This window comes from Musa acuminata, chromosome BXJ1-7 (assembly GCF_036884655.1).
Source record: "Musa acuminata AAA Group cultivar baxijiao chromosome BXJ1-7, Cavendish_Baxijiao_AAA, whole genome shotgun sequence".
Taxonomy (NCBI): Eukaryota; Viridiplantae; Streptophyta; class Magnoliopsida; order Zingiberales; family Musaceae; genus Musa; species Musa acuminata.
Window position 1 is genome coordinate 37,339,579 of NC_088333.1, and position 23,329 is coordinate 37,362,907.

At 37.1% G+C, this 23,329-nt stretch overlaps 2 protein-coding genes and 2 long non-coding RNA genes across 4 annotated transcripts; 2 read left to right on the forward strand and 2 right to left on the reverse strand.

The window, feature by feature from the left end:
• Nucleotides 1-2,380: 2,380 nt before the first annotated feature.
• LOC135679204 (uncharacterized) lies at nt 2,381-4,638 on the reverse strand. Its single transcript, XR_010515181.1, has 3 exons — nt 4,052-4,638; nt 3,875-3,967; nt 2,381-2,613 (listed from the first exon to the last, which is right to left on the reverse strand). It is a non-coding gene; the product is annotated as an uncharacterized LOC135679204 (long non-coding RNA).
• A 1,337-nt stretch (nt 4,639-5,975) lies between these two features.
• LOC135679203 (probable xyloglucan glycosyltransferase 5) lies at nt 5,976-8,731 on the reverse strand. The gene is made up of 5 exons (XM_065192696.1): nt 7,991-8,731; nt 7,601-7,909; nt 7,231-7,521; nt 7,032-7,145; nt 5,976-6,952 (listed from the first exon to the last, which is right to left on the reverse strand). The coding sequence occupies exons 1-5, from the start codon at nt 8,729-8,731 to the stop codon at nt 6,302-6,304; spliced, it is 2,106 nt and encodes a 701-aa protein (XP_065048768.1). The 3' UTR covers nt 5,976-6,301.
• A 247-nt stretch (nt 8,732-8,978) lies between these two features.
• On the forward strand, nt 8,979-9,697 carry LOC135679205 (uncharacterized). The gene is made up of 2 exons (XR_010515182.1): nt 8,979-9,117; nt 9,231-9,697. It is a non-coding gene; the product is annotated as an uncharacterized LOC135679205 (long non-coding RNA).
• A 3,344-nt stretch (nt 9,698-13,041) lies between these two features.
• LOC103992291 (uncharacterized) lies at nt 13,042-17,857 on the forward strand. Its single transcript, XM_009411935.3, has 7 exons — nt 13,042-13,266; nt 13,392-13,512; nt 14,441-14,589; nt 15,905-16,012; nt 16,138-16,257; nt 17,095-17,268; nt 17,417-17,857. Exons 1-7 carry the CDS (start codon nt 13,159-13,161, stop codon nt 17,516-17,518), a joined length of 882 nt encoding a protein of 293 aa, XP_009410210.2. The 5' UTR covers nt 13,042-13,158; the 3' UTR covers nt 17,519-17,857.
• Nucleotides 17,858-23,329: the final 5,472 nt, after the last annotated feature.

Genomic DNA, 23,329 nt, shown 5'->3' on the forward strand with positions numbered 1-23,329 from the left:
TTGCCAAATATGACATTCACTTTGCTCGCCATAGTGATTATATTATCATCTCCTTCAACGGAGTTGACTTCCGATTTCTGGTTTTTTTTTAAATCTGTAATCCCTAGCAAAATGACTAGGCTTTTTATAAATAAAATAACCTCCACTCTTTTACTTCTTAAATTTTCCTTGATCTCTTTTGAGGCCAAAATGATTCTCTTTATTTTGCTTGCCTTTATTGGAATTGTTAGGTTGATTTACAACATTTGCTTTCATATTGTCAAAAGAGTTATCACTCTTGTCTATCATCTTCGATTTCTCTTTGATTCTAAGATGTTTTTGAATTTACTCCAAAGTGATATCCTTAGAGTCATGCAAAATCTTATTCCTATACCCTTTCCAAGATAAAGACGACTTGGCTATTAGAGCCCTTATTTAAAAAAGTTTAGGAAGTTTAATTTTTTTAGCCTTCGATTGATACAATGACCTGCAACTCATGTACTTGTGCTAAGATTGGCTTGTCATCCATAAACTTGTAATCAAAATATTTAAAAATTAAAAATTTCTTTGGACCTTCCTCCTCGGTATGATATTTGAATTCTAAAATATTTCAAATTACTTTTTTAGATAGTTCTAATATATAAAGATCATAAAGTCAATTCAAAAAAGCATTTAGAATATGTCATGCAAGTAACTTTATCTTTATTTCTCTTTTTTTTTTTTTCCATCGTCGGTGTCATTCTTGGTTGGATTAGGAATTGGTTAAAGATTTGGATCAAGTATCTAGAATATCTTCAAAACAATCAAGAACTTCATTTTGTCTTGCCAACAATTAAAATTTGTTCCATCTAAATGATCTAAATAAATAAAATCTTTATTCAATAATTTGATAGTATCTGTGGCTTCCATGATGAATTTGAATGTGTATAAACTCATAAAATATTAATTTTAGATTATTAAAAATATAATAAAAAAGAGAATAATAAACATTAAGCTTAAGAATACTATAGAAGATATATTTAAGCTTGAAACATATATAAACACGTTCTCAAAAAAAAATTTAAAGGATATCTAATTCAATACTTGCAGAGTTATAAAAAAGAAGAATCTAAAAAAGATATTATTCATAATTTACTCTAAGTATCTATTTATAGATATTTTCATTGAAAACATAATCTTTTGAAAAATAACTATCAAAATAATTATAAAGAAAATCATCTTTTCAAATAACTTTTTTCAAAAGAACTTTTTTTTTTATTTGAACAATTCATAACAGTTTATGTTGTGTTACCGTGACAACCTACTCCACCCTGCAGTACTGAATTGGCATCGAGTAAAGAGGTGGTTCTGACTTCATCCAGCAGCAAAAATTGAATTCCCCACCAACTTTTGGACTTCAGTGTTACTTCAAGTTACATTCAGTAAATGTTGATGGAGTGACAGTTTAGTACAATCAGATGGCATAATCTACCACCTCTCAATCCATGTCCATCCCTCTGTTTTCTACCTCGCAATCCATGCTCATCCCTTTGCTGACTTGTAGGCAAAATCAAGAATTGTAGCTCTTGAAGGGATATTATTATTACTATATCAATAGATGAAAAAAGATTTTTAGGAATTCAAAATGGACTTCGATAATTATTAATATATCGACATACAGAAAGAGTTCACGAGGAAGTCCATAGAAAAAGGGAGTCTTGAGGAAAAAAAAATATAGAAAAGTTAAGAAGCTTCAAATACGATTTGCGAGCTCATTGAGAAAAGACTCGAATCCAAAATTTTAAGTCCTTTTGAAATAAATAAATAAATTGGATTTTCCTTTAGTTTATTCGGTCTTAAATAGCATATATATTCAAATATGACAGAAAGAATTTTGGGTCATTTGAATTTAAAATTGGAGTAATTATTTAGAGAGAAAAATCCTGTCTGCCATAAAGATATTATTGATGGTCTTTTAGTATGAATCATATTTTCTCTGTGATAAAAATATTTGTGATTATTATTTCATTCTTGTGCATCATATAGAATTTTAGCTTCTAGGTTATTACAAACCAAGAAGAAAACTAGCAAAACAAAGAATAGCAAAATCACAGAGCATGCAAATCCTTAATTGGCTTAGTGAGAGTAATCTTACAATCTTATATGCATACATACAAACATACATTCATATATATATAAATATATACACATATATGTATATATATACATATATGTGTATATATATATGTATACATATATACATATATATACACACATATATACATATACACACACATAAATTTACATACATACATACATACATACATATATATATATATATATATATATATATATATATATATATATATATATATATATATATATATAGACCATTTTATTATTAAAGATGAATTTACTATGTTTGTGAACAATATGAAAGGTAAATGCTGTTATGTAGTAAATTTTCCATTACAAACTCAGAAATAAATTTATGCCAAATACTGTACATATTCTGCACATGACCTTGGCTGCCTCCATTTTTTGTTTCCCATCCTTAAATTGTCGAGGAAACAATCTCTTGTAATCACTTCCTTTGAAGACATCATGCTTACATGTAAGCACAAGCAATCAAGCAGCCAAATGTCTCACTTTGTTCTGAAATTAAGAAAACAAAATGATCTATTGACAGAATATAGGTATCTCTTAAAAGGAATCAGATCTTTCTTTTAGTAAACAAATACAATCAGATTTAATTAATGCAGGAGTCCTCATCTTCTAATTACATATTTTTTTCCACAAAAAAGCCACATCAGTTGTCTTCACTGCCAAATGATGCATGAATTATTTGTGGAGCAGCAATTAAACAACTTACAAGTGATAATGGAATTGCAGGCAGAGTTGGATTTACTGAAGGCCTTGTCAGAAATTTGTGTGAGCATGATAAATATGCATGAACTCATGGAAAGTTCTAATTTATTGCTAACTGGGGTAATGCGTTTATTTACTTTTCCTTCCTACTCTCAAAGTTCTCTTGTAATCTCCCTTGTTCATCTGCTAGCAAATATTTCAGTATTAAAGGTGTCCATATTTATTTGGTTTTGGGCTGAACTTAGTAATGTGTTTACTGGACAAATTGGTGTTTAGAAGTGATACTTTTGAGTGATTAAAAAACAAATGTCATTTTACTTTTCATGTACACAATTCTAATCTAAACACTTGGCTGCTACTTTTTTTGAACACTATAAACATGTTTATTGCAATTATCATAGTTGGTGCTTACAGCATTATCTTATAAACCTGGCAATTATAGTGCAGTCTTTAGGTCTATCTTTTGTGATCTAAAATATTTTCTAGCTAGTTAGCAATACAGATGCATGGCTATATTTGATATTTTCGTAGTAATAAAATCTCCTATTGTCATAATATTAAGAATTTGAATAATCAGAATATCGTGTGTTAAAGAATTATGATATCATAAGACTTGGAAATGCATATGGAAAAATAATAAAAAGATTTATGATCTTGCGGCCTCTTCTTTCGGTGGAAACTGGCTTGAGAACGAAATTTGCTGATCATTGGAAGATCATGATGGAACAAGATGCATTCATCGCGCATGGCCTTGCAAAAGTGGGAGTGCAAGGATGAGGAAGGTGATGAAAGAAACAATTAGCTGTCTCGTGGCTTCATTTAGATCAGTGAAAACAGTGCCATGGGAGCACTGATGGTCTATTATTTTTCACTCCAAGTTGAAGTTGAAGTGGCATTTAGGTGTTTGACATTTTCTGGACATATGAAGATGATGGTTTCTGTCTGCTAAAGTTCATGATGTGGAGTTTGCTTTGCTGCTTCAGAGCCATGGGGTTGGAAGTTCGCATCTATGGTAAGAGGATTTGACATGAGACGGGAAAATACTCACGAGTCCAGAATGCTGCACAAAGCTTGTTTCGGCCCGTCTTCTCTCCTTCAACCTCTCTCAGAACCCAGCAGACCTTAGCTTGCCATCATCTTCCTTAACGAAATTTACAACTTGTAATGGGTCAGACTTAATCCAGTTATGAGTAAGATGTAGAGTAGCAGCAGTGTTGAGTCTCACCAGCATTGCCAAAGCTTCTGCTATCAGAGGGTTGGAAGCTTCAGTAGTTCCTCCACCAAGCCACATCAGAGTATTGGAAGAGCTCCTTGTTGGGAACCCAACGCCTACAAGAATGGTCCCTATTGCCATGCTAAGGCTAGGAGCAGGAGGGGGACGACTATTGAAGGGGAAGCGACGAGCATGGGGAGGGACGGAGACAGTGACCAATTGCCTCTAACCCTATGGGAAGTCACTGTAGCAGGGCTGAGGACGATAGAAGTTTGCGGACCTTCGATGACGTTGCCGCCACCCTTACCGAGGGAAGAGGGGTTAGTGGGTTTGGAGTTGACAGGAGCAAGTCCATTTCGAGGGACAATAATTGGAGGTACAGTGTGATAGATGAGATGGGGATGTTAATGGATCGGATTCGGGTTTATTGGCAAACTCCTCTCCTGAGGCGACTTTCGGATCTTGGAGGGCACCCCATCGGGTCAAATCCAATTATGCACAGCAGTTTCAGAATCAACGGATTGATTGGAATGAGGGGTGGCGTGATTGGGTTGTTTGTTACACCTCCAGTTGGGCTGCTTCTGGAGTCTGACCCACGGGTCGTCTCCTACCTCTCGTTGGTCTTCAGGAAACCTGGAAGAAGCTATTGCAAGTGGTTGAGAAGGTTCTGACAAGGAAGGGGAAGAGTAGTGGTCTGTCCTATGGGAAAGTTCTGAGAAACTCGAGGGGAAATGTTTCGTGTGGAATTTACCATAGAGGGAGTTTCTCTGTTCCTCCCAGGCAGGGATGAGCTCCGTCGGGTCGAGTTCTATAGTTAAAGACGATAGAGACTGTATTTTCAGCTATTTAACTTCAAGGGCAATCTCAAGTCTCCACGCTCCCACGCCATGACCACCTCGGTTTTGCAGAGTTGCTCAGAGAGGAGGGGGACCATAAGGGGAGGCCTCAGGATCAGAGAGTCACGGGGGAGGCATAGGGGCCGCGGATGAGGTGCTGGAGACAGGGGTGTGGGTGGGAGGCTGGGAGAGAGTTCCATCAACGGGGGAGGGAGGAGGTCGCGGTGCACGGGAGGAAGGATTCGTCTGAGGGAAAGGGTCTGGAGGCTCAGACTCCGGCTCCATTTGTCTCTCAGCTATCCATCCCCGGTAACTCTGGTCCACCTGAAGAAGAAATCACGTGGTGAACGCAACAGCTTGCTGCCTCCATGTCTCAGTCCCCCAACACGAGCATGCCTTCGCCATCCATGGCCTACTGAGCTCGGCTCAGAGCGAAGTAGGATTCCGGAGGTAGAAGTTCGTATGAAGCACCAGACGGCCACAAAACACTATAATTCCGGAGGTAGAAGTTCGCATGAAGCACCAGACGACCACAAAACACTATTTGTCGCCGTCGGCATGATTAGTGGGTCACTGGCGATTTACTCGCGCATGGCCACGAAGACGACCGTCGCGCTTCCACGACGTGGGCCTATAACAATGGACGGACTCGCAGTCGTTCACCAGTGTCACTCGTATGTTTGTCGTTTGAGCGGTCCGTGTCTGCTCCTTGATCCTCGCCGGAGCTTACGCAGATGCTGGCGAATGGTAGGTGCATCGTGACAGTAAATTAATGAAGCAAGTTGCAGGCTATTACTTCACCTTCACCTGCATTTTGTTCTTTCTTCAATCCTAAAGGTAGAAATATAAGTATATCTTAAAGGTAATTGTGCCTATTGTTTAAGCCGTTGATTAATCTGCCGACACTGTCCAAGGCTAAGTTCCAATGGCCAGTCATCATCACCAAAAGGAACGAAAAGGGCACAGCAACTACTAACAGGAAATAAAGTGTGGAAAAAGCAGCAGTAAAAAGGGCCATGAAGGCAACTGAGAAGTGACTCTGTCTTTGGCTGTAGAATAAACTGAATGAACTCAAATATACACATCAGAATTACATGATCTGAAAACATTCAAACTCTGTCAGCATTTGAAAAGAACTGCAGGAGCCAAAATTTTCAGTCATCAAGTACAAATGGCCTTACAGAAGTTACATATTGATTGAGAAAAAAGAATGTAGCAGAAAGATCTGAGATGACGAGGTCGACAAGAATCTTATATATGGTCTTATTGCTCCAATGTGAGACGGCAATTTGCAGTGTAGTGTGTCAAAGATGACGAACTAGTATTTAGATTGGAATCTCTTGACTGATACTTGCATATGGTATAATAGTTTGCATGCCTTCGTGTTTCTCTTCTGTATGGTTGACCACAACCATTCTTCACCTTCTCAGTTGATCTGCTCCCCGATGAGATCGAGCCCCACGAGAAGGAACGACACACCTTGGAAGAGAAGGAAGTAGAAGTGAATTCCCTGAGCAGACAACAGGCTGCGAGCTGCGGCCACCAGGAGGAGGAGCGCAAGAGCTAACTCCTTCTTGTAGATCTTGTTCGTCTTCTTGACAGCAGGGGTAGCAGCAGCTCTCTGTTCTTGTTCCTTCAATCTGTTCAGCTCACCGAGTCCGCCCTCTGATGCTCCTCTGTAGAGCGTCGGAAGAGCGAAGCTCTTCGACTCCCTCTCCGCTGCCTCCAACAAGTCCGACTCCGATGACCTGCCTGTTTTCTTGGTGACCACCCACTCATACGAACTCCCCAGCTGGCACAGGCCCGAGACCATGGCATTGAACTTCGTGACGGACATTGTGTTCTCGAAGAGAAGGTAAGGCACAATGAAAGGGAAAGATCTCAGGGCAGGGAGGATATTGAGGATGGACATGAGGACAGGCACGTAGCAGATTACCCAAACGGGTAGCTCAGCCTCGGGGACGAACATGGAGAAGGGGAGAATTACGCAGAACAATGTGAAAGAATAGAATGGAAGGATCAGCTTCCTCAGCAGGAAGAACAACAGGATCAAATTTGCTTTCTTCCATATAGATATCTGCAGAAGTCGTCATTCTGATCTCTTAGACATGCATTGCAGACACATTAAGCTGGTTCAATTTCAGGGAAACGCCAACCTTTGAAGCGATGATGTCCGGAAGGCATAGACGAAAGAGCTGCATCGGGCCGGAATGCCATCGGTGCTGCTGCTTCCGGTAAGCCTCGTAGGATTCTGGGATTTCACACAGGACCTGCCTCCTCACACAGAGATAGCTGAATGATTTCATGGAATGATGGAAGAAACATGACACTACGAGATCGATTTGGTTTGGCTACCTTGACATCGTTCAAGAACATGAACTTCCAACCCTTGAGGTGGGCACGAACAGCAATGTCCATGTCCTCTACGGTTGTCCTCTCGAGCCAACCTCCGGACTCCTCCAATGCTTTGATCCTCCAAACGCCCGCAGTCCCATTAAACCCGAAGAAGTTGCAGAAGACTCCATTCACCTGCTGCTCCACCTCGAAATGGAAGCAGAGGTTGATGTACTGGAGACGAGTCAACAGGTTCTCATCCCTGTTCACGAAGCTCCACCGTGCCTGGACTAATCCGAGCTCAGGATTTCCCTGGAACACAAATTAATGCACAGCTAGCATCACTCGAACTCGCCCTTCACACCAATCAAGAACTACTGGATGTGTTTACCTTAAAATGTGGGATGGTGAGCTTGAGGAAATCAGGGTCTGGTTGGAAGTCTGCATCGAATATCGCGACGAACTCGTAGTTCCGGACATAGTGGCAGCTCATTGCTGATTTCAGATTCCCAGCTTTGTAACCAGTCCTAACCATTCGGTGCCGATAGACGATGTTTACGCCTCGCTGACTCCACTTGGAAACCTCTGCTCTGATCAAGAACTGGATGGATTCGTCATCGGAATCATCCAGCACTTGAACCAGCAATCGGTCTTTAGGCCAGTCGATTTGGCAGACAGCAGAAATCGATTGCTCGTACACCTGACAAATCCAAAAACTTAGGAACATCAACTGAAGACATCGCATAGATATGGAGCTGAAAACTGGAATTTGGCTCATTACCTCCCTCTCATTGCACATAGGAATCTGAACGAGGACCATGGGATACTGGTACTCGGGACCATCACCTGACTTGAATGGATCCTCATCTATCCTTGGTTTTATCTTGTTCAACTTGATCCAGAAGCAACCCAGGCACAAGATCATCCTATCTGTAGACTGTATGATGAACAGAATTATGCAGATGTAGGACAGTATCTGAATCGGGTAGGCGATGTAGTCAGCTCGGAACGAGAGCCACGAGAGATACGCCAAGTGCAGCCATCCTTGAACCTCGATCTTCTTTGGCATGTGCAAGTTTTCTGGGAGATGCAAATTTGGCTTCGGGAAGTGCCATCCATTTCTGTAAGCAACAAGCTCAAAGGTAAAAGCTATTAGAGACAACGCCAAGAACATCCTCAAGAGCTTCAACAGCAGCCTGGCTTTGCGAGGCTTGTCGCTCTGCGCCTCCGCTCCTTGCCGCGAGACCAGCCTTCTCTTGATGACGCCAAGCAAAGTCCAGAGTGCCGCCGCCACCCAAGCGACGCAACCCACGGCGCGGTGAGCCTTGAGGAGCAGCACCCAGGTGAACTGCTTGGCGTTCTTCCCTCGGTCCTTGTCCATGGATCGGAATGATTCTTGTTCATCATCGGGGCCATCGATCTGGAGCACCGAATAGTTAGGATTCTCCATCGTCACCACCACCGGGGTGCCTTTCCGCGAATCCTTTACCCACCAGTCAGAAAAATCCGACCTTGGAGCCATTGCCACCTTCCTGAAGGGTAACCCAACCCAGCCCAAGAAAGTGGAGAAAAAACAGTGGACCAGAAGACACCTTGACAGACCAAAATCTAGAAATGGAGCATCCCGTCAAATTCTAACATCAAAATTTGATTTTGAAGCAAGAAACAAAGAATTCAGCACAGCTTCCTGCATTCCACATCGAATGCAAGTGAGAACTGGAGAGCAGACAGCAAGAGGAGCCAGGTTTAAATGTCTTCTTCCTCCCCTCCCACAAGGCAACAACATACAGGAGAAGGTTATCTGCAGTTGTAAAGCTCGAATGCATGTGGGTGTTATTCATTGTCTCGAACAAGCAAACGCTCCATTCCTTTCAACTTTCCTGATGCATCCATGGGCGGAATGTGACGGTATTTACTCCGCCAATTTCCCGTACCAAATACATGTCACTCATATATATATCTGCGTAAAAGAGATAAAAAAGAGAGATGACAACTCACAGATTGTACTCCCAACATATCAGGATCGCAGGCGACTTCTAAGAAGCCTCAGGAAATGGTGAGAGGACGATCACCTCAGTACAAGTAGCTCAACAACGCCGTAGTGATCTCCCAACATGAACTGTATCAGCTAAAGGGGAACTGAATAAATCAGGCAACAGCTGGCGATGTTTAATGACTAGCAAATGGAGAGCGGTGAGAGAGGTGGGATGCTTTACAGAGACTACACTCCAAGCTCATCTTTTAGTGATTTGGGGGAGGCAAGTTAAAGATGGCAGCACAGCCTCCAGTGTTGCATCTCCTTGCTTGCTGAAAGAGACAAGGACAGGGCACCAGCGGATGGCAGTAACACAAGTAGGAAGTTTGGTGAGAGGTCTTTTAGCAAGACAAGTATCACCATTTCTCTCTCTCTCTCTCTCTCTCTCTCTCTCTTTGAATTAGAAAGATGGAGGACAGCCTCCTCTCCCCTGATTAATATACTTGGACTTTAGCTTTTTTTTTCCTTTTTCCAGATAATTTATTGGAAGCTTTAGCTTTGATTCGAAATGGTGACACCAACCCAGATAAAATATGAAAGCATATCTCAATGAACAACATGGCAATCTTACATGGTAAAGAAAATGTGTGGCTTTTCTTACAATTAGGACTGCTTGGCTTTGTTAGACAGTTTCTTGTTCTTTTGTGTTAGGAGAAACATCTTAATCTTATCTAGGAAGACAACACCATTACATTTTAAAGCAACAATAAACACATTGGAAATTTGGTTCTGTAGCTTCGGGATTTAATCTCCATCACATAATAAAATATAATGTATTAATAAAATTCCTCCAAAAGCCAGCTTATGGAGTTTACATAAGAAAAATTTTGGAAGATATTATTTTATATGAGTCTAATCTATCTGTAAAATAAGATTAAAAAAATGATTTTAATTACTAAGCACACATTTTATTAATTGATAAATACATATGAGTTTATGAACTAATTTTATGACAACTCTATGGATGAGTGTCATCTATTTGTGAAATAATTCACAAGCTTATAACTTTTCATGAGTTTATGAATGAGATTATCTATGAACTTACTATTGAATTGTTCATGAGATTATATAATTTACTTAAGTATAGAACTTTTAAATTAGATGAATTAATTAGAAAAACATGGAGCTTCTCATGAACAATTGATTTACTTACACCCCTAATCCTAATTGTGGTTGTGTGCAAACTGTACCATAGAAACTAATCAAACTATTACATCAGTTAAGTTGATTAAAATTATAATAAAAATCAATATGATTTTATAAATTGAAAAAATAAAAATAATTATACCCCTATGAATTATTCTAATATGTAGTCTTCAAATAACTAAAATTTTCATCATACATAATAATATTTTAACAAAGGAAAGAACACTGCAAATCTAGAATTAATAATGAAGAATCAAACCTACATGGTCAACTGGTTTTTGTTCATATTGTGTTGAGCATCAAAGTTACTTTCCGACAGTGACCAAGAAACCACCACCACCTAAGCCACTATTAATTGGAATGGAAACAATGTTGTTCTTCCAAATCATCACCAAACATAAATCTTAAAAAAAGATTGGTATTATCTATTTATTTAATTCTGATTTTTGATAGGGCACCATGAAAAGACAGCTCAACTACATGCTAACTGAAGGACATAATTCCTTTGTCTTAGATGTTCATGGCTCATTTATTGCAACAGCAGTAATTGAACCTTCATGATTCATTTTTTTGTTTTCTTCTATATTTCCATATTGCATAAATCTCTTTTGTAGATTTTTTTTTTTCATGGTTGAACTGAAGTTGATCAGCTTAATGACAAAAAAAACAAAAAAAGGAAAGCAAAAAGGCTATTTCTGTTCTTGTGTTACTTCATTAACCAGAATATTGTAAAAGGATAAAAAACCAGATAAAAAGTAGGAAAAAAACTCCAAGTAGATAATGTAATATACACCAAATTTTCCATATTTGTTAAGTAAACTGCCACATAATTAACTTCTACAAGAAGATTATTATTGTTAAATGAAGAAATCTACAAAGGGGAAACAATTTTTTATTATACTACTCATAGTTGAAGGATGTGGTTGTACCTTAATAGGATTACTTTATTCATAGAGGATCAAGGTATGAGGTTTACGACTAGAAGAAACTTCTTGTATCAAGATTGCAATATATGCTTGCAGATTTGCAATGATCTTTCTGGTCTTTTCCAAGTCATAAAAATTGGTACTTTGTGAGCTCCAATAGATCATAATGCAGAAATATGCAATTAGCTGATACATTTTTTTATCAGATTAGTGTTTCTCAGATCAGCATATTTCTTGGCAGCCACAAGGCAAACAGGAATATTTGGAGCCATTCACTTGGTGTCTAATGAACATCTCAAATCATGGACAGTATTCTGTTCCCAAGAAGAAACATTTCAGAAGACATCACTGACATCTATCCTTCACCAACTGTTGTCTAATGGAAATGATGTTTGACCTTAACAGTCAGCTATTCCCAAGGGGAAAAAAAATCATCATAATCTAACATAGAGATTTTTAATGTTTTTATGATTCTTGGACAACCAACAACCTGATTATTTATGCTTTGTTGCATGTAGATAAAAGTGTGAAGAAAGGTACTTTAACTCAGATGTGATACAAGACTCTTTCAATTATAGAGCTGCATTCACCTTAAACTAGGCTTTAGATGATGGGGACTACTTGATCTCATTCAAGTCTTCTCTCAATGATTTTTTTTTTCCTTGAGGAAAAAGAAGAAAAACTAGGGTGATTAGGATTGACCCATTAGCTGGATTGTGTCCTTGTAGCTTAAGAAATTAGAGACCTGTTGTTAACCAGCTCAATAATTTTTACTGTGCATAATTCTCTCAAAAAATTATGGATGTTGGAATTTCTATAATAATAATAATAATAATGATAATTTGGGAATGTTATTTATCTTTCTTATATATAATAACAACTACAATGGATTGTAGCAAAGTCCAATAAGTCTCCATCCACTTGACTGTTATTTTATGTATAAAAATTCATATATATAGCTTGTGATGACTATAACATTGAACTATTTCTTAAATAGTAGTAATGAAGTATTAGTTGGGTGGAATGATTCATTAGTCTTAAAATACCTTAGTAATTAAGTTATTGGGTGGAATGATACCTTAGTCTTAAAATTACTTACTTTAATCCAAAAATGAAGCACGAAATTTTATATTTATGATTAATCTTAAACCTTTCAAATCATGCTGCTAATACAAACTATAATATCATTTTTTCCCCCCCAAAACAGTGACTTAATAGGAGCCTAATAGCTTCCTTACATCTCAAGATGTTTGTGAGAGAAATATCATAGCTAACCTAATGCATACATACCACGCGATAGTCTTAATATTATATGAGTATACATTTATGCATTCTTAATATTATGCCAGAAATACTTATAAAATCTATAAAATAATATTTCGATTTCACATATATCTTTTACTTATATCCTATAGTAAGTCAGTATCTCCATCTATCATTTTCATCAATCATGTTCTTCATAAGAAAAAAAAAAAAAAAAAATCAAGGATTTGTTTTTGTGATCGAATTGGTTCCATCAATCGGATTTGGGTCCATAATCTCCCGTTGGTGCAACCCGTCCGAAATGTTCAATAATTTTCGGAGTCACTTCCTGCGGCCCGTACCCGCTTATAAGGATCCGACTCCTGCAGCATCGTTGCGGTTTCGAACCCGGGTTATTTTGAACGAGTTTGGTGATCCGAAACCCGCTAACGACCATCTTCGGGCCCTAATTTTGACACCAAAACCGCGAGCGCCCGCACAGGGGTTTCCGCACGGCCGCCTTCCTCCGAGCTCGGCAGTGGCGAAGCGGAGCCGCCGAGGCTCTATCCTTCGATCGAGGACGAGAGTGGAGCAGACAGAATGTGGAATTTGGCCCGTGTAGCGTGGAATCTGCGGCAGTCTCGGAGACTGTCCTTTGCGATTCCGCCTTCCATCTCTGCCACTCAAATCGATCCGTCGTTCTTTAAGGTTCTTCTTTGTCTTTCTCTGTTGCATCGATTCGTGACGGTTTTTGTTTAGGATTTTACTTGTAAGGTTTAAGGCTGAGATGATCATGCATTGTGTTTATGGAATGAATGAGTGTTCTTTTGCAGCGGGGTTTGCCTTTGACCACATGTAAAGGTTTTTCCACCCTCGAGACTCAAGAAAGTGGAGGCCTGATTCCGTCGGAGTTACTAACAAAGAAGAGTGTTCTTAGGCCAGATCGTGATATAGGTAACATCTTTTTTCCCTTGTTGTGGTGGTGTCGTGCTTTGGTACTTATATTGCTGCATTATCGTACTTTACATTTGTTGTGATACTTTAGCATATCATTGCAATTGCCAAAAGAATCCATTTTCTTCAATTCTGATAATCCTGCATGCGTAGCAGTTATCATCAAGGATATCAGTTTTTAGTGTTGTCAATGAAACCGGTTGCATTTGATCGTACATCTGATGACTTAGAATTAGACTTATCAATAAATTTTATATGCCAAAACCATACATCTTCATCGGATACTTGAAATTTCTAATAAATGGGGTATAAGCCACAGGGTAAGTTAGAGAAATATTCTATTGCTGATATTAAATACGATAACTTATGGAGAGAAGAGGAGAGTAGAGGGACCTCTGTTTGTTTTGATGCGAGGAGATTAGAGAAATGAAATGCAATATTTTGTCTCGTTTGGTTTGGCGTGAATCAAGTGTATATAAGGAAGAATTTATTTCAAAGGATACATCATCTGCCCAATTTCATTCTCTTGTCCCTAGTTATCTCCACCTAAATAAGTCAAAGTACTTTGATAAGTCGGATTTCTCATGAAACAAGTTATATTGTATTGTGTAGCTATATCATTGATTTTCGTGAAAAAGTCTCTTCAGTTTAGACATGTTCTACAGTTATTGCTCGTCTGTTATAATCAATAAAAAGAGTCACTTGTATTCAGCATCATCAATAATCATTTACATGTTGTATTTAGCATCATCAATAATCATTTAACTGTTGTATCTTCCTTTGGGATCTCAAGTGTCATTTTTTTTAGCCACCTGTTAGCAGTAATTTTCATAGTCTTTTGACCTAAATGTGCTTAGTTTCGGATGGAGGTTTCTTCTCCTTATTTTTCTGTTTTACATCTCCTGTGAAATATGAATTTGTCCTGTAGGGCAATATGCAGACTTAGTTACTAGAGTGACAAATTTTCATGGTGAGGATAAGGGCTTCATGGTTTTGGCTGGTGATGTTTTCGATGTGCCTATTAGGAAGGATATTATCCACCGTGTTGTAAGGTGGCAGCTTGCTAAACGACAACAGGTAATCTACAGCATTCAAATTTTTAAATCAGCTGCACATTACATTCCTGATTGGTCTTGATACCGGTGCTTGTATATAAGCTTAGTATTACTCATTTTAATACTTGATTATCGTGGATCTAATCTGTCATCTGAAAATATTTTTCTTTGTAAGTAGAACTACTAACATTATTGACCAATGATGTAAATTTTATATTTAAATTCTCTGCTAATAGGTGGATGATCTTTTTTGGCATGCAAAAGATATTTCATAATTATCATACAATTCAATGTTGTATCATGATAAAAGGACAATATGGGCTGTCACTTTACAATTGACTTTAGAGATCTGAACTGTTTGTTCCTTGTCATACTGGATCCACTGGTTATAACATGCCCTTAGTTCTAGTTGCTTTTGTTTCAAGATAGAAACAACCACCTCTACAGGAGAGCTACTCTTTTTCAAGGGAGATTAGTGCCTCAAGAAGAGCAAGAGTGGCAGAGAGAAGAGAAAGAAGGTCGGGGAGGAAAATGATAAGATCTCTTAATGCTAGAACTGAAATAATGAAGTCTCAATTATGTCCAAGATGCTTATAATACTCTTAGCTCTTATGTTGTTTTTTTACTATACTAACGATATATGGAAAAGGCAGCAAAATATCCTTAAAATACTTGTTCCTCTTATTTTTCTTTTCACAAATTTCCCAAGTGCATTTCCTATAATTGTTGGTATGTTTGGGGGATGATTTGTTACCCAAAAGGGCTTTCAGCACCTTTGTCCTGAGTCAGATAGGCATATGATAGCTCCTATCTTGATTAGGACACTTGCTCCCTCAGCTTTCCATTGGACATTGAAGCTTGTTTTCTTCCATGGCTTCAAGTTTATACTTGGCATTTTTTTTGTTAGATTAAAACAACAATAGATAGGATTTCAAAGCTGGATTGGGTGTGTTTAAACATCAGAAACATGCTGGAGTTCCATGGAAGCTTGGGTTCCATCATAGCTCACCATAAGAAACGCCCAAGCTTATCAGTCAAACTTCTGAATAAGCTTTAGGGGTTATGGATGGGTCACACCAAGGTGAATTGGCTTCTTTCTGATACCTTGGCCCCACCAAGTGGCTTCAGATATGTCTCTGTTTATTTGCATGTGGATGTATACTTTTTGTGGATGACTGAAATGAATCATGCACATCATCTGCATGAAGATTTGCAGCATGACTTGTACCATCAAAACTGAGATAATTATTCTCGGTTACATCTTACGTTCTCATTTTTGGTACTAACTTATTCAACCATTTGTTTCTTCACATCACTGCATATAATGTGTTTCACAGGGTACACATTCGACAAAGACTATCAGTGAAGTAAGTGGGACTGGTAGGAAACCATACAGGCAAAAAGGAACTGGAAGAGCTAGGCATGGGACTTTGCGTGGACCTCAGGTTATTTAAACTTTTCTTTTAGGATAAAATTTTAGCATCCCACTGTATGTGGCATGATTTAGAATTGTCTGGTTTTTTTGTTTCTCTAAGAGCAATGTTTTACCTAACCAAGTGCACATTAACAGTTTAGGCATGGTGCCATCATGCATGGGCCTAAGCCACGAAGTCATGCAATTAAGCTGCAAAAGAAGGTTCGGCGCTTGGGATTGAAAATTGCATTGTCGGCTCGAACAGCTGAAGGCAAGGTAAGTCGTTTCTTAATGATCTATCCATCTTTCCTTTACCTTTTGACCTTATTCTGATGGTTATGTTATTTCTTTTCTTTTCCTTGAATTTCTTGCTTTTTCTGTGTCGTGTGAGATAAAAGGTCTCAAAGATCTAACCTCTTCTGGAATTGAAATTACCTGCTGACAGGACTGACATCTTTTGTGAAAGAGAATTTGTGAAGATGTGAAATTAGAAAATCTCATTATTTTTAATCTATCAGGACCATGTGGTATGAGACAAAGGTTTCAATGATCTAACCTCTTCTGGAATTGTTAATTATCTAGCTAACAGGACTGACATCTTTTGTGAAAGTGAATACACGAAGATGTGGAATTAAAAAATCCCATCATTTTTATTAATCAGGACTCGGATGTGGGAATTATAGTCATCATTAAGCTGGTTTACTATTCAAGTTGTCGTTGGCAGTAACTTCTAAATAGGTTAAAGCTTTTCATATAAAAGCTTTCCTGCATTATATTTGTCCATATATTGAACTTGTTAAAGGCAGATGAATCATAAGAAGGATATCAACAAATATGGCAGCAAATATATTGTTTATTATTATTACTATTATTATTATTATTATTATTATTATTTCCTTTAGATTATTGATTTGAAATACCTATATTTTATCTACAGAAATATTGAAGTTAGATTTACCAGTATAATTTAGAAGATTTAATGCAGTGTTTTTTAAAATGAGTATTTTAACTAACATGCATCAATATTAAGTAATGTACCTTGAGCTTTCTTGTTGTTATGTCTGTTCCCTATATTTTGCTACAAGGAACTAGTCTAATGATAATACTCCACAGCTTATAGTTTTCGAAGACTTGGCATTACCTAGCCACAAGACAAAGAATATTGTCAATTATGTTACCCAGATGGAAAACAGGAAGAAGGTTTTGTTGGTGGATGGTGGTCCTATAGATGACAAGCTGAAGTTGGCGACAAGAAACCTGCATTATGTGAATGTACTGCCTTCAATTGTAAGTGATGATTTAATTTCTTCTCTCTGGCATCTGGGTTAAAATGAGTGGACAGTGTTGCAATCATGATTAACTGCACTACTTGTGCACTGTAGTTTGTTTTTATATGTTTGTCTCAACATTTTGTATCTATTTCATGGTTATTCAGGGACTGAATGTCTATAGCATCTTGTTGCATGACGTGCTCGTGATGACTCAAGATGCTGTTAACAGGATCGTTGAGCGGATGCATACACCCATTAACCGCTGATGCAATACCAATTAGAGAAGGAACTTCATGTAACCATTGCAGGAATTTTATGGATGAAATAAACCGTGGCTGACAGGGTGTCAGTTAAATTGTTCTTAAATTTTTTACTTTCGACTTGCCTAGTCTGCTGTACTGTCACCATACACATTGTCAAGCTGGCTTAGCAAAACGAACTTGACCTGCCATATGTGTGTGCTAGGTTAGCTTGAGACTTCCGAGATGGGTTTAAGCTTGTTTTAGATGCCTAATGGTTGGTAGATAAGAAGTGATTTACTTTGTAAACTGCTGCTGTTATTTCCACATTATTGATGTAGAATGAGGGTATTTTTTGGTTTGTTAGTGATGAGTTAACTCTGCTATGATTGATTACACTGTTTGAAACATGGTAGCAACCTCCTCACATAGATTATTTTCTTATCGTCATGGATGTGAACGATGCTGTGGAATTATTTTCTTATTGACATGAGCTTAGCTTTTTAGGGCATGGAATTAATTATCTTTAATGGTGTAGTATTCCAAATTACATGTAGTTGGCATAAATATTTTGATATAAAAAATGATTCCGTATACGTTCGTAATAGGATTATAAGACATGACAAGTGCTGATGGCTTATTCTATTGGTACTCGACTGACTAGGAGTATTTTGAATGTATCAAGAGGCAAATTGATATGCAATCACTGACACATCAAATATAGTTAATTATATATTATTCTATGTAATTAGTTATTTTTAGTATATTAATTTTTATATTTTTAAAAATTATATTAGGATCTCAATACTTGTGAAGGTGAAATATTTTAGTAAGATGAAACATGTAAACCACACGTGCTCAGTAATAAATTGAAGTGTAGTAGAGCTAACATGTGTTCAATAGTAAATTCTATCAACGAATTGAAGTGTAGTAGAGCTAACATATGCTTAATAGTAAATTCTATCAACGTGATGATAATACGAGGAAAAACAAAATTAAATATTTTATTTTTATAAAAATAAATATTTATTTTATTTTTATTAAATTAAATATTTCACTTTTACAAGGATCGAGAGACATATGCCGTTATTAATTACAATCAAGTGGTTGAGATGAGGAAATAAATAAATATTGACATGTAATAATTAACACATCAAAATACTTAAGCAGAAGTTAATGTAGTACACTCATCAAACCCATATAAAATAATCATACACATTGCATACTTCCGATGTGGGATTAATGGGATGTTCTAAATAATATAATAGAATCTTTTAAAAAAAAAATAAGTTTTATGATAAATATTAATAAAATTTAAAATTAAAAATAAATCACTTGATATGATTTTTGCTAAACAAGATTGTGTATTTAGAAAAGAAAGCATTGGATTTATAAATAGTAGCACATATTGAAAGCCAACCAAATTTATAAAATGACCTACACTACATATTTTTCCTAAAGTTAAATATAATTTTTGTAAAAAGTTTGGCTACTAGCTACTTGCACATGCTCTCTTAAAAAAATAGTTATCTTAAATTAGTTTTCGTTTCTAAAGGAACTAATTTAACGCTAAAATGTATATGTACGAAGGACCCAAAGTTAAATGAGTACCTAAAATAAACTATTTTTCTTGTAGGTTTTGTTAGGATCGAGAGCACTAAGAGGGGGGGGTGAATTAGTGCGGCGAAAATCTTTCAGCGATTATAAACGAAAGCTGCGTTCGTTTGATAAAACTATTTTGATGCAAAAGCCGATTCTAAGAATACTTATGATTAAGTGCAGTTTACGTCTAAACACAGTTTGCGTCTAAGCGCAGTTTACACAGTTTGCGTCTAAATGCAGATTGTGTCTAAGCGCAGTTTGCGTCTAAGATCAGATTGCGTCTAAGCGCAGTGCAGTTTGCGTCTAAACGCAGTTTTACGTCTAAACACAGTTTTACGTCTAAACGTAGTTTTACGTCTAAACGCAGTTTGCGTCTAAACACAGTTTTACGTCTAAACGTAGTTTTGCGTTTAAAAGTAGTTTACGTCTAAAACATAGTTTTACGTCTAAACACAGTTTGCACAGTTTACGTCTAAACGCAGTTTTAAAGGGATCTGAACTTAGAAACTTCGTTCGTAAAAGCGTAGAAGACAGTTTTGCAGAATCAAAACGTAAACGTAAATTGTAATGTATGAAAACACCGATTTACGTCTGAATACAGATTCGGAAAGATCAGCACTTAGAAACTTGTTCGTAAAAGCGCATAAGACAGTTTTGCAGAATCAAAACGTAAACGTAAACTGTAATGTATGAAAACACCAATTTACGTCTGAATGTAGATTCGGAAAGATCAGCACTTAGAAACTTGTTCGTAAAGGCGCAGAGAGCAGTAGCTATGTAGGAAGTTTGCAGTAATGATAAAGTGCTCAAAATAAACGCAAACCAGAGATTTAGAGTGGTTCGGTCAGTCTTGACCTACTCCACTTTTGGCTTCCTCCACCGATGAGGTCACCGACGTCAACTAGAGGCCTTCCTTCAATAGGCGAAGGTCAACTGTCCTTTTACAGATTCACTCCTTTTGATAGGCTCAGGAGACAACCCTTACAGGACCTTTCTCTCATCTCTTTACAACTCAAGACTTGAAGAACAGAAAGAGGAGAACTTTAGGACTTTACACAAATTTGAGCTCTTAGAATCACAAAAAAGATCAAGAATTCGGTGTAGGTCTGTTCCTCTTTCTGTGCTGAATGGGTGGGGTATTTATAGGCCCCAACCCAGTTCAAATTTGAAGCTCAAAACGATCAAATCCCGGAATTCCGGGATCAAGCGGTTGCACCTCCTGACTGGAGAGGTTGCACCGCCTGGCAGAGCTCGAAGACTGAGCCCAGGCGGTTGCACCTCTCTGTCAGGGGCTGTTGCACCGCCTGAGTCTGGCTCGGTGACTGAGCCCCAGGCGGTGCCACCTCCTGACTGAGGCGGTTGCACCTCTCCTGCCAGAGCTCGAAGACCGAGCTCAGGCGGTGCTACCTCTGTCAGGGGAGGTTGCACCGCCCAGTCTCGCTCGGAGACTGAGCCCAGGCGGTGCCACCTCTTGCCTGGGGCGGTTGCACCGCCCAGCTTCTCTGGGAGATCCTCTCCTGGGCGGTGCCACCTCCAACCCTAGTGGTGCCACCTCTTTCACTATTTCAGCTCACTTGGTTTGACTCTAAACTTGGTCCAAACCAGTTCGAACTTGGGCCTAATTGGCCCCTACTTGGGTTATAGGATTAACACCGAATCCTAACCCTAATTAACGTGCTAACTATGAATTTAAAGATATTTTCTAAGCTATTACAAAGTCCGCAAGTCAAGACTTCTTCTGGCGAGCTTCCGGCAAACTTCCGGCGGTCTTCCGATGAACTCTCGGAAACCATTCTGCGGACTCCCGGTAAGCTCCTAGACTTCACGATTTGATCTTAGCGAGTTCCAACGAGCTTCTTCGGCAAGCTCCGATCTTTCTCGGCGAGCTCCATGAACTTCCAACGAACCTTCCGGCGAGCTTCCGAAAAACCCTTCGGCAAGCTCCCAACTCATTCTCGGCTAGTTCCGGTAGCATTCCCGATGAACCTTCGGACTTCCGTTAAACTCTCGAACTCGCAACAAATCATTCGCACTTGACTCCGACACTTTGTTTCGCTTTATATCTTCATCGTTATCATAGTTAATCCTGCACAATTAAAACAGAACTTCGATCGAGACAATTAATCCTAAGCAATCAACCAAGTTGTCCGGCATGTCATTGGTCCCTCGACGCTTCGTCCGATTCTTCGGCGCATCGTCCTCTCCTGCAGCCTATTGCCCAATCGGCCAGTTGACTCTGCAACTCCGATATCCTTGGCACAATACCCGCTCTTCTTGGCCCGATGCCCGAGTCCATGGCCCGAAGCCTTCTGTCGATGCGTCGACCGATCCACCGGCCCGACGTCCAATCTTCTGACATGTTCCTTCGGCATAACATGATTTTTCGGCTTTAATTGTCTCATCCTGATCGAAGCATCCTGCGTCACTCAAAACGCAAATTAAATCATAAACATATATCAAGTAGTTTCATCATCCAAGATTCAACAGGTTTATCTTAAAAAATAATAAGCAAAAGATAATATTTTTATAGCAGATGCTCAAGATATATGATCGAAGATTCTATAAACTTCTCACGGCTCACTGGTTGAGATGAAGGATATGTTACTTTTAGAAACAACAACAAAGGAATAATGATTGGTATTAAAAATATTAGTAATAAAATAAATTTCTTCATCGAAGATGTGCTTTTTCATATATTGTTTGAAACACAACTTAATAAGCAATAATCAACTTTTTGATAAGGGATATAATAGTAAATTTAAATCTCATACTTATATCATAAAAATACTAAGTATAAATCAGTGATACCTTTAAGAAGTGATAATATTTATACTATTGATGTTTGATTTTCATAATGTAACTTATTTTTTAATTTTGAATGATAATGCATGAATTTTATATATGAGATTAGGATATACTAGTATGAAATTAATTTCATAAATTAGAACTAAAAAACTTATAAGAGTAATGGCTAAAATTAAATTTGTTAAAGATAAAATTTTTGATACACATTAATTAGGAAAATATATAAAAGGTAGCTTCAAACCCAAAAATTAAGTAGGCACATCTAGACCATTATAAATAATTCATATGGTTTTATTTAGATCTATTGATATTACAAGTCTAAGAGATAGTAAATATACATTTGTGATTATTGATGACTATAGTAGATATACATAAACATATTTCTAGACACATAAAAATGAGTACATCAAATATCTTAATAAGTTGTATCAATAAGTTCAAACTAAAAAAGTTATGATGATTTCTTCTGTTCGTAATGACTAGGTGGTGAATTTAAAAATCTTAATTTTTAAAAATTTTATGATATGAATAGGTATGATCATACTTTCTCCACTTAAATAAATCTATAACAAAATAAAGTTGCTAAGAGAAAGAATAAGAGCATACAAGAGATGATAATGATCATGCTTAATAAATATAACCTATATAAATACTTTTTGGGATAATGTCGTTAATATAATATGCTATGTCATGAACTAGGTTCTTATAAGACCTTATCTATCTAAAACATTTTATGAATTATGAAACAATAAAATACTCAACATCTCATATTTAAAAGTTTTGGTTATAATTATTTTATTTTAAATGATAATAATGTCTTAGAAAAATTTGATGTAAAATTTGATGAAAATATTTTTCTTAGATATTCGTTTATCTCTAAAGCTTATTGAGTTTTTAACAATAGATATTTTTGATGAAGAATCTATTCATGTTATTTTTTATAAATATTTCGAAATTAAGAAAAATATTTTTTGTAATAATTTTAAATTTGAATAGAGATTCAACACTCCAAAGTAACTCGAATACAACTACTTCCAAACAAAAAGGAAGTATATAGATGTATATATTAAGGAACTAATTATTGGAGATAAATTAAAAGGTATTTAAACTGATTCTTCATTAAAAAATATTTTATAAATATGATCTTTTTATCTTAAATTGAGCTTGATACTCTTAAAGATAACTCATGTGTCTCGACAATACATAAAAAGCTAAATCAATTTAAAAAAATTAAAGTTTAGATGCTTGTTCTTAAACCTAGTGATCGTCTTGTGATTGATACTAAATATATTTTTAGGAATAAGCAAGATAAATAATGTGTAATAGTTTGAAATAAGACTAGATTAATGACCAAAAATTTGATTAGACTTGAAGTTATAAGGATACTTTTTGTCTATTCATGTCTTAAAAAATTTAAATTATTTCAAATAA